Source organism: Manduca sexta, chromosome 23 (assembly GCF_014839805.1).
Source record: "Manduca sexta isolate Smith_Timp_Sample1 chromosome 23, JHU_Msex_v1.0, whole genome shotgun sequence".
Taxonomy (NCBI): domain Eukaryota; kingdom Metazoa; phylum Arthropoda; class Insecta; order Lepidoptera; family Sphingidae; genus Manduca; species Manduca sexta.
The window spans coordinates 15,914,809-15,926,999 of NC_051137.1; the positions used below are offsets into that span (position 1 = coordinate 15,914,809).

Genomic DNA, 12,191 nt, shown 5'->3' on the forward strand with positions numbered 1-12,191 from the left:
TTTCGATAATCGGTTTTATAAATATTCCTTAACCTCCGCCCCTCTGCCACAGGGCTGTCCACAGCGTGGAAAAGGTTTTCGAGTGCAAACAATGCGGAAAGACGTTCAAGCGATCAAGCACTCTGTCCACCCACCTCCTGATCCACTCGGACACTAGGCCATACCCCTGCCAGTACTGCGGGAAGCGGTTCCACCAGAAATCTGACATGAAGAAACACACTTACATACATACGGGTAAGTCATTGTTCAAATGAATTGATTTTTGAAATCTGCCAAAACGTGGCCACAGGAAAAACTAACTAAACTTCAAAGGTGAATGAATTCAGACGACTTTTGAAGCCAAGAAAATAAATAAAATTGCAATTAAAATTTTCTTCTAAACAATGATCGTAAAGCAGACAAAAAACCAATAAATATTAATTACGACGCTCTGGCGGCGACTAATGAAACAAACTTTTACAATACCCGTATATCAATTTAGAACAGAATTAATAGGCGTTATAGTTAATTGTAATCAATAAACAATTATCGCATGTTTTAATTGCATTATGCGGCCACACGTATCATGATTATAGTTAACTAAATTGTAAAATAACAATGAGTTTCTTTTTTGATCTGATAAACAGATCTAGAGTCAAGTTTCAATTCGATGTAGGAAGCTATAATACTGTTTCGTAGGATTTATATCCTAGTCCTGAACTCTACTCCAATATATATTGGTTAAGATGTTTGTTTTTGCATCTTAAATTCTATATATATTCTAATATTAACATATGAATTAAATAATATCTACTGGTGGTAATTCTCTCATATGTGAGAGTCCGCCTGGGTAGGTACCATCACAATATCTATTTTTGCCGCCAAGCAGCAGTGCCACAGTTGAATACCAAACAATACTTTGTAATTCAAGGTTTTGGATGGTGTTTCTACTGTTTATGGGCGGCCATATCGCATACCATCAGGCGAATGGCAAGCTCGTCATATCATTCAAAGCAAAAAAAATCTGGGTACAAATTGCAGTCTCTAAAAGCTAAACACTTTCCATTAAAGTAATTTTAATAACCCCTTCAGTATTAAAGTAGACGAGTGCCCTAATTGGGACAGTACAAACCAGTTCTAGTATTAACCGTACGACCACTACTGGACCTGAACTGACACCCTAATCCACAACTTAAGATCTGAATAACTAATCTCCCCAACCAAGCCCTTTAATGCGCATTAACACCTCGGCGGATGTTTTATAACAGCGTAACAGAAGCGATGTTGAGACACTCGCGGTTACATTATAGCGAGGATTGGGTTACTCGCACACACGGCGACAAAGGATGGCTGATAGAAGAAAATTAAATTTATCTATCTATATTGGTTGAATATTGAAAACTGACTAGAAATTCATTTGTTTTGGGTAGGTTATTGTAGAGAAGGTTGAAAGGTTAATTCTAGTCTTGAATGAGAAGACTATGTCTCTATATTCTTTGCATACATATTGTGTTAAATACAACGATACAATTATGTTAAATACAATTAATTTATGAGGAAATATATCGCGGATCAGACTTTAATAAAGCTGACTAATAACTAATATATTACAATGATGTTTTTTATTGAATGGACGGTAGTATTGTCATAACCTATCTTTTCGTGGTGTACAATATCAAACATAAGATTATGGTTTAATTAAACTTATAACAGCGACTAATTGAATGATAGAGTGTTAAAATTTAGATCAAAATACAAATTCAGATCACTAGACGAATATTTTTCTATCTGCCTCTTATATTTAAAATAGTAATTTATATTCTATAAATCCTTGTCTGCGAAATCAGCCATAGTTGATCGCCCTTCCCGCCTGTGTGTCCCGCCGTCCCTCCATGAATATAAGATGCTGCGGTCCTCGCCTGCAGCACTTAGCCGTAAGATTCGCCAGCTCCGACCGCCATCACCGTTCTCAACAGTTTTGCACCACACAAAGGTCCCGGTTTAGATTGAATTGACAATGGCTGGATTAAATTATTCAGAAGTTTGCTTCGGGTATAGTGTTGATTGTTTTGTGTGTATACAGTGTGTGTGGTGATTGTTTTTGTAAGTACGCGTTTATAGTAGGAAAAAGTATCTAAAGTCTTTAAAATTGAATCTATTTTTACTTATTTTTTAATTGCAGTGTCTTCTGTACAAGACCGATGATATAATTTGCTAGTAGCTCATTCGTACCAAAAAGAAATCTAACAATTGGCCTGTCGCAATATGAAGTATTTTTAACGCCAATAGAATGTCAAAAAAGACACTTCGTCTGCATTTACCCTATTCCATACAAACCCAACCACAATAGACTACATGAATTTTACAACCGAATCTCTTCAAGATTCCATTAAACTCCAAGACCTATATATCCTTAGTAAAATACCTACTACCCACCCCAATTTGTTTTAAGATGAGGGTGGGGGCGCTCCGTGATTCCGACACATAGATTCGTCGTTTTCATTGCTTTAACAGTGGGTGTGAGAGGGACAGAGTGAGAGGTAACAATGAGTCCGAAAGAGACGGAGACAGAAGGGTTACGTTAGTTATAGACGACATGTTCCTTGTGATTACGGGGGTGGTGTAGATAGAGTACATTCTTATTTTAAATTGAGAATATTGGAGGGATAGAAAATTTAAGTCTTATTGATGTTCTAAAATTTTTTGAACTATCGTCGCAGGATGAGTTTATAATTGAAACTTATAGGAATATTGATGAATTTTGATCATATTGAGGACAAATCTTATTGACATAAATAAGTCGCCCAATGAAGGAAATACAGTTTTATGTTATTATAATAAAGCTCTGATTTAGCTAGTAAGCTTAACAAGATTTTCAGATGAATTAACAGTGCGGAATCAAATCCCATGTTTCAAGTAAATAATTTACCTATGTATAATTCTAACACAAACCAGTCCAGCCGCAAAACACTTAAGTTCTAAAATCAAGACCAACACTAGTTAACTGTACCCCATTACACGAACCTTCGCTAACACTGAAAGCAAATAAATTAAACCACACCTGATCTTCCCCTAATCCCATCTCGACGTGTAAATTATTAACGATATCAACTTAGCGAATAGTTCAACGTAACGGTATTTTAATCAGTGTCCCAACTTCTTGATTAATGTACCCCAAACACAAATTTATAGGTGAAATTTTATTTATAATTAGTGCGAGCGAATTAAATGGAGTATTATTCAACGTCGGGCGTCAGGACCGCTCGCGATTTGTCACCTCGAATGTTTAATTGCTCGCTAATAGAGCGCGGAAGTTTCCGGTACCTGTGGGGTAATTTCGCTAGTTACTAGTTTGGGGTAATTTCACTTTGAATATTTATTATGTCGAAAGAACATGTCAGACTCCTTTGTAGGAACTTGGAGTTAGTTTTGATGCATTAGCTGAAATATTAAAACTAAGTTATTGCAAATCTCGATCTTATTCTCATTTTTGTAACCCTCAGGTTACAAAGCCGCAAGTATAAAAAATGATATTACCCCATACCCCATCCGTCTCATGAATGTTTGATCCACTCAAATGCCGCAGTTAAAGTATTTTTAAAAACTCTTCCTTCTCTTAATTAGTCAGGGAATAAGCAAGCGGCACATTAGCTTTCGGTATAATTACATGGAGGCTGTTACGATGTTTTCTTGTTTGTTTTTCTTTTGCACGTCCATTGCGGTCTGCGGTGAAGAATTTAAAAGGCATTTGCGAAATTAGCTCGCAATGTGATGGTTTTTAAAATTTTATCTCGGGATGTGTAATTGACTTTTGTTTAGTTTGTGACATTTGTATCTTCATTAATATCTAGGCTTCTTATTCTTTCTGTTATGATAAAAAATGATTTTGTTATTAACTTTTGCAAATTATCTCTGAATAAAATATTTATATTTCGAACAACTTTTAATTCAACCAGTATACTATGTATGCTGTCTTCGCTCTCTTACGTAGCCATTGGAGTACTAAAAATGTTAATATCATGGTATTTTTCTCTCAAAGATTCCCATCAAGATTGCAAAGAACAAAATTAAAAGATATAAAACAGTTGATAATTGCCTAGCCCGGTCCAAACGAGGCTCCGTTCCTTTCACGACCCCTGATTACTTTTTAAAAGGTTTTTACACTTAAAAACGGCAGAGACATCCCGTGACTTCACAAGTACGCTTACAATTGTGTAATTTGGGACATGAGGCAGAATTTCAACTCAAATTTGCAACTCGCAATATGATAATGAGAAGGAAAATCGAGATTAAATATAGTTTGCTTTGTATTCAGTTTTAATCCTACGAAAAAGGTTTTCTGTTAATTGGTTTAAATTCAAAATTATTGAGATACAAAATGACCACCAGTTTAGGTTTAAAGAAAGCAAATATAATACAAGTAAATTATCAAAAGAAATTTATGAGTAAAAACATAATATAATATCAGCCCCATATTATATACTTGCCCACTGCTGAGCACGGCCTCCTCTACTACTGAGAGGGATTAGGCCTTAGTCCACCACGCTGGCCTAGTGCGGATTGGTAGACTTCACACACCTTCGAAATTCCTATAGAGAACTTCTCAGATGTGCAAGATTGCTCACGATGTTTTCCTTCACCGTTAAAGCGAACGATAAATTCACAAAGAAAAACATAATAACTTATTATTAATAAGCAAAGAAACGACACACGAATGACGATCGATTCAATTTCACGTGCATTTACCCCAAACTGAAATAACTCTCGATTCAACAAAAATAACGATAAAACTAGCAGGCCATTTCCCTCGAAACCAATTCTTCGTACAAGATTCCAGACTTGAAAGTATTCAGTCCACAGCCTGGGGGAGCAAATCTAAGCGGTCCATAAGGCGGTGGAGGTGGGAGGGGGCCGGGGGCTGAATCAAGGAGTGCTACGTGCCTCGAGTTTAATTAAAGACTTCGGAGAGCTTGGAATAGCTTCGATTTCAGCGGCTTTTTATTTTAATTCTTCTTTAAAGTTGGTCTATTACGTGGGTTGGGGGAATATGGTCGGTTATTTTTTTATGATTATTGTGACGTCATGGGGTAGATGCAATGTAGTCTGGCATTAAAGGCTTTGATATTTACATTTTACATAACAACCTGTATAATGTTTTAGTTAGTTATTTGATATTGGAAACTCTTGTATTGATTCCGATATGAGAACGTAAGTGCTTTCACTCTGGGTCGTTGCAATGTGTGAAAATGAACTTTATGTGCAAGACTGGCGTTCTATTAGATTGAACATTGTATTTTTTATCTTGGCTCGCGAATTACTTCTGCACCTGAGAGTCTGTGGGGCAGTCGAAATAATAATTCGATTACGATAGACGTATGTTGTAAGTTCTAACTATAGTTTTGAGAAAATAATGTTACTCAATAAGTAAAAATAGTATTTTGTCACTTATTGCAGAGAAATTCGAACAAAAAGTAGAATAAAAACAATCTTATTCGTCAACATTTGTTTCAGAAAATATCTCACGACAAATCCAGATTTATATTATGTACATTTTTTCGGTAATACGATCTCACTGGGGATACCAACACAAAAATCAGATGTGAGATTTTTCTCACGCGAAAAAATGACACTCGAATTTGTATGCCGGGAGGTCGTCTCACTCCCGTATAATATTAGACGTTCCCAAGAGAGAGGGATAATTAAATTAATGTCCTCAGCCCTCTTTGGCCCCGCGCTTCGTTGCCAGTAATCCGACACCTGCATAGTTCTGAAATCGCCTAGTTTTATAATATTTCGGAGTGTATTTCTAGCTAATTTGCGGGTTGATACCTTGATGGTTTTCTAGATATTAATCATAAATAAAAAGTACTTGTGAACGTATATTTTAAAAACATCCTTAATTATGTCTAAATTTTTTTTAAATCTTTATCAAATTGTATGGAAATAAAATGTAATACGCACAATTGATCTATTCTTTTACATCAAATATTTTTTTAAAATTTCGTATCGTATGACATTGCTATTCAGAAAAAGAACATTATTTTTTTACCAATTTCAAACCAGTTCTAATTTCGAATCGAGGTCTAAATCAAAATCATGGCCGTCACACCTCCATCTGTCACCCTCTAACGAGCTATATCACTTAACATCGAAGCCCATGTGCGCTGGTAGCCGCGTGGCAGACGCACGCGCCACCTAATTCAATAAAAACATTATCGCGATTAGCCCGAGCTCCCCCGCAGAGACGGAATAGGCCGAACGAAGCCGATGACACCCGATCGCTCGCGAAGGAGTGGTAAAAAGCTTTCGCGCGCGTTCGGCTTGTGTTCTTTATTCAAATTGACAACGGCTAATTTTTTGGAACATTGGAAAATGCCAAATTATTGAACTAACTATTGTAAGAGATTACTAGTTAGGATCATTCACTGAATAGTATGCTATAGATAACTTAAGAATGGCATTATGAATATAAACATGTTTGTGTAGACCATATAACAGTGGTAATAAGGAATGTTTTCTTCATTGTTACTCCATTATTAAAACCAATTCCTGGAATTCTCAAGTCGTATACAAAAACTTTAATATTACAATAAATCATTTCCATTACAGAGGTTCGGTATATTACTAAGTAACTATAGTTAACAGATAAAGACATTGTTGCGTATCAACAAACATCCTTCCATTATATTTGATTATAATAAAGTAATTTATTACTACTGTACACAGAATAAAACCACTCAATGGAAACCGAATGCTACCAAAAAGCCATTTATTAAGATTTTTGTAGCACCCCTATTATAAATTGTCATACACACCCCTACAATAACCGTGTGCTTTATTTTATAAACGTTTGAGTACAAAATGGAATGACAGTGCTATGCAATCGCAATTTCAAACAATCAGATATTTTATCAATAACAGACTCTATACTTTCTTATTAAAGTACAAACTCCCGTGTCGACATTATTGCACTGGTATTGAATTGACAATTTAGAATGACCTCTCCATTTTTAAGTGATGTATCGGATTGGGGGTCAAGTTTTATTGGACGATTACATTAATACATTTGATGGCACGTGCTAGACGCATGCGCAACAGGATGACATTATTTAAACAATAAATTTAATTGTAAATTGGTTTGAATAGCACTGTCTGTTTAATACACCATTCATTAAATTACGGTGCACCGATACTAGAGCATAAAAATGAATTCAAATTTGTTATGAAACCATGAACCCGCTCTTTAGTTCACTCCTTAATTGTTGGAGAAGATATGATAACACCAGATCTTAATTGACTAGTCGTTAGAAAAAAAGATCAGTTTGCATGTTTTGCGTCAAAAATATGTACGTTGACATAATATGTCTATGCTACATGTTACTTTGATAGCAACAAGGAAGTAACGCACCGCAATGAGATTAAAAAAATAAAAAATGGCATAAAAAATACCACGACACGCAAATTTCACGAAGAAAATAAGGTGCCTAATGTACAAATTAATTTACATCACAACTTGAAGAGAATTTAAGAGAAGTAGCCATTGCATATGTCAACCAAGAAGTTTAACTATCGAGACTTAACAAATTACTTGCTAATACAGTTGGCACTTCGACCTTCATAAAAAAAATATATTTGAATTCCATTTACAAAAATAGCACAGGACGCACACTATCACTTCGTGCGATCATTAATTGATGCATTTTGCTGATTGTCACTCGTAGGGTGTGGTGAGACGCGTGACTCTCACGTGCCTCTGCAACTGGTTTTTTATTCCATTAATCATATAATTACGGAATTATGTATAAAAAGGTTAAATCTATCCAATTACTGATTATTGGGTGAATTTAGGTACGTTAAATCTTTGAATACAGAAATGTTTTCGGTTAGCAGACATTTGTTGCACAAAACCTAATTAATTTTTATACCTAAATAAATCTTTATTTTACATACTTATAAAGTACTGGCCATATTTTTGTAAAATAAAAGTATATTAAATAAAAAATTAAACCACATGTGCCGTTCCATTTTCAAAATAAACTGTGTTTTCCATAATCAAATTACTGATGTTTCCATTGGCCGGCGCTCGGTTGGCGCACCTTCGAGTGTTTTGATTTGACGGTGCGACAATGACGTCAGCTGGCCAAGTGTTTCAGCAAACCGACCGCTTGCAAGGAAATATTTTAGATTGACGCATTTCAAACTTTGTACCCGTAGCCTAAGGTCTAAAATTGCGTAGCCAGCATCGAGGCGTGTAATGGTCTGCTCGATGTGAACCGGTGCAATTCAAGTGCAAAAATAATAGTGCCAAATGCGAATGCATTTGTTGCAATAACACGAAATCGTTTTGAAGACAAATGTACCTACTAGACGCTAGATCGACAATGTTTGAATATAATTGGGAATCATTGTTTATACTAGGGAGGTACCTTGATGTATTTTGTGTATTAATCAAATTCATTACAACGTAATACAATGTCCTACAATCATATGTCATACACAAGATCAATATAATTAATCATTATCCGTGATCACAATTATTAGATCACTCTTATTATATTCGATATTTCAAACCAGGATCAAAATTAATAGACAAACCGTACATTTTAATATAATTAATCAAAATTCAATATACCGCGTTGAAATCAGTCCGATCTCTCATAATGTGTACAAAATTATGCAAAGCCAACGTTGTAATACGCACCCTCCTGTCGCGTATGATTTGTACGGGAAAGAACTTGACAGCCGACGACACGTCTACGAAAAAATAGAACTGACGTCTAACTTCTGCAAGTAACGTCGGAACGATTGGCGTCAATGAGTGTTATTTAAGTCAACGTATTTACTATGTTTTTTTTTAAATTGTCTAACTGAGTACAACAAAGGTGTTTATAATAAATTGCATTATACAATTTTTTTTTTTTTATGATTCCTATTAATGTAACAAGAGGGGCGAGGTCCGCTATTTGATACATAGTTCGTCCTCCCTAAAATCCCTAATTACTAGGGTTTGCATGTTATGCTTAAATCAGGATATACACGTTGCGACTGTCGTACGAACTAACAACTCCTATCCAATCAAACAAATTCGGACAAGCTCAATTACTCATCAAAACCTATACTTATCAGTGGGTCATTTACAAGTTAGGAATGATGAAGCTATTCCCGAGATATGGAATGTTTCTGAGCATGTTTAAAGATCAAATGAAATGATATAGACAAACGACCCGACATTTTTTTATTACATTGCTCATTCATTCAGTCTGATTGATTTTAAATATATTCCATATCTATAAGTGCATGTATGACGTCATTTTATTACTACACTATCAATTTGTCGCGGGTTGTAAACCGTATTGGTATAATCCGACTAAATGGCGGCCCAACCCTTCATCTTATTGTCTATTGGAAGCTGAGTGGCAATTTATTTGTCATCATAATTCTATTGAATGTGGTGTTGAGTTATATGTAATACGGTTATAATAAGGTCTATAATACCCTCAAATGTTATTACTTTGTGTTAGACCTACGACTAATGTTACCAAATGTCAAGATTTTATTATAATCTATAAATCTCATATCTTATATTTTTTTACTTGTTTGTACAGCACTTGGTTGATATAGAAATCGTGGTAGCCATAAAAAACCTATTAAGCGTGTAAATCCATTTTAAACAGTAACAAAAAGGGACGATAAACAATATAATATTGATAATTTCGGCTAGCAAAGTCATAGAAGTATTTTCTGAATTTTGACATACCATGTCTGATTAAATTACAAAGAAAATAAAAAAGGGTATAAAATAATTACGTCAAAAACACAGGTTCCACCGAGATTTGAACTCGGATCGCTGGATTCAAAGTCCAGAGTGCTAACCATTACACCATGGAACCGGGTGACATAATGTCCAAAGTCAATGATTTAGTTATAATCCGCAAGAGTTAACCAAGAAATCCAACAAAATTTATAGGTATCTACTAATATAATGAAAGCTAAAAAAACTATCTCTGTCTGTTACTCTGAACGAATAAACCGATTTTGATCAAATTTAGTGAGGATTACACCGTAGCGAATAAAAAAGCTGCAAGCAACGTGTAGTCATAAGAACTTTTTTAACTTCCATATGCCTTGCTATAAATATTTTTATAATTAAATGCTTTCCTCTTCATCTTTGATTCCAAATTGCATTAGGTACACTGTTATATGGTGCCCGCCACACGAGTGCTCTTGATTCCCCTTCGGTTTATTCAAGCCACATTGTGGCTGTGCTGTGTTGCTCATGCTCGAAGAGGGGTTGAAAACATACCCTTACTGGTGTTAGAATTCATTGTATAATTTTCATCTATTAAAGATTGAGATTGATTATCCGCACTAGGCCATCGTGGTGGATTAAGGCCTAATCCCTCTCAGTAGTAGTGGAAGCCCGTGCCCAGCAGTGGGGTATTATATAATACAGAACTGACATTATAAAATTTCGGCTGTGGGTTGTTACTTTTATAAGGAATAATTTTGAGTTAACTACACGGTCATTCGACGTAACAGTGGTGAAATGTATTTCGTAACTTATGTAAAATCTAATCATCATTGGTACGATTTCCAGACCACATTTTTGCATATTACCTATATGTTCTGTCGTGATCCCTTTCAGCGTCATCCTTCGCTACTGCAACGTAATTTGTATGTGAAAAATTATATTTTTTAATTCCTATTTGATTAATTTCGTTATGCTTAGACTGATTGATACTCCGGTGATTCTTTGTACTTCAAGGATCACTGTCGATCCAAGGCAGGATTTGCAATGTGACAAAATAGTCTCTTCTATTCAATTCCGCAGAACTTCATTCAGATTGACTCGAAGGAGCTAGTCCCCAACCGAACATCAATTGTCACTGAGCAATAAACGCGGTGACTTTCGCATTCCTCGGACACTCGCCGAAATACGCAGGGTCGGCGACTGATTTTACGTTGCTAGCTTTTACTCGTGGCACTATCCACATTTTTCCAGAAGTTATGAGGTAATGAAGCACACGTGATAGCGGTTATAGCTTAGGAGTGGACTGCCAAGGCGGATGTCTGCAGGTTCAAAACCCAAGTGCACTTCTAACTTTTTTAGAGTTATGTGTGAATTCTTTGTAATATCGGTTATTTTAACGGCGATGGAAAACATGGTGAAGAAACTTGCATACTTTAGAAGTTATCTATAAGAATTTTGAGGGTAAGTGAAGTTTGTCGATAGGGACTAGGTCAGCGCGGTGGGCTAAGGTCTAATCCCTCTCGATAGATGAGGCCGACACACACAGGCCTGATACATGTGAGCCAGTGTCCTAGTTGTATGAAACTGTGGAAAAAATTGATCAATAAGAATAATGGGCTGACTTGTAGTAAAATAATTATTACAATTTGCTTGATATTTCAATAGCCATGGGAAAATAACATAATTTGCTGTCTATAACGTAGAGATACATATAAAAGCCATAAAAATATAATGTTACAGTTAGATACTGTTTCATAATATAATAAAATACCTCCATACATAATATTAATGTGTAAATTGCCGTGTTTCACGGTTTGAGCCTATATTTATCTATTGTTTGAAGCGATAAGTCTGTGGAAAAGTGTTTGGGTATTTCGAAATAGTTAATTAAATTTCAAAATCGCGATACGGAACTTACTCTAATTGGGGAAGAATTTAATTCCTTAGATAAATATTGGAAATACCCGATATATTAAATGAAATAGAGAAAAAATTGAGGAAAATATGACAAAATAGGCATTGATATCGACCTAAAATATGAGTATGCCGGGGAGCTCTTTTAGTTTTTTCATTTTATGTATTAGGTAGTACATTTAATCCGTATTTTTATCTTTACTTTTTGTTCCGTGTGCTGTATAGTATTTATTGCCATCTGGTCTTAAACAATGTCTGCCCAAATAAAGATATTTGCTTCCTATTTACCCTTATATGGCATATATAAACGTTAACAAGAAAATCATATTCCGTTTAACCCCTCTGCGCTCTAATCTTTGACCGTAGCGTCCCAAAAATCTCGCATTCCGCGCGAGACAGTCTCACAAATGCATTGCAATAAGTGAAGTGAGTCAGACATTCCGGAGTGGACGGCAATCGGACCGGCCGGCAATCTGCCGCATACCGCCACTATCGTCCGGACAAACTTGTATTGTTTAAGTTTAATTAGAGATTACGGAACGCAATA

General features: G+C 35.5%; 1 protein-coding gene and 1 non-coding gene across 2 annotated transcripts in view; one reads left to right on the forward strand and one right to left on the reverse strand.

Annotated features, from left to right (window-relative positions):
* LOC115448461 (zinc finger protein Gfi-1b) overlaps nucleotides 1-12,191 on the forward strand; it is a 73,145-nt gene that overhangs the window by 44,430 nt on the left and 16,524 nt on the right. Inside the window, exon 4 of the mRNA XM_030175899.2 lies at nucleotides 53-234. Coding sequence (XP_030031759.2) covers nucleotides 53-234 — 182 coding nt within the window. The remainder of the gene's footprint in view (nucleotides 1-52; nucleotides 235-12,191) is intronic.
* Nucleotides 9,798-9,869, reverse strand: Trnaq-uug. Its single transcript has one exon. It is a non-coding gene; the product is annotated as a tRNA-Gln (tRNA).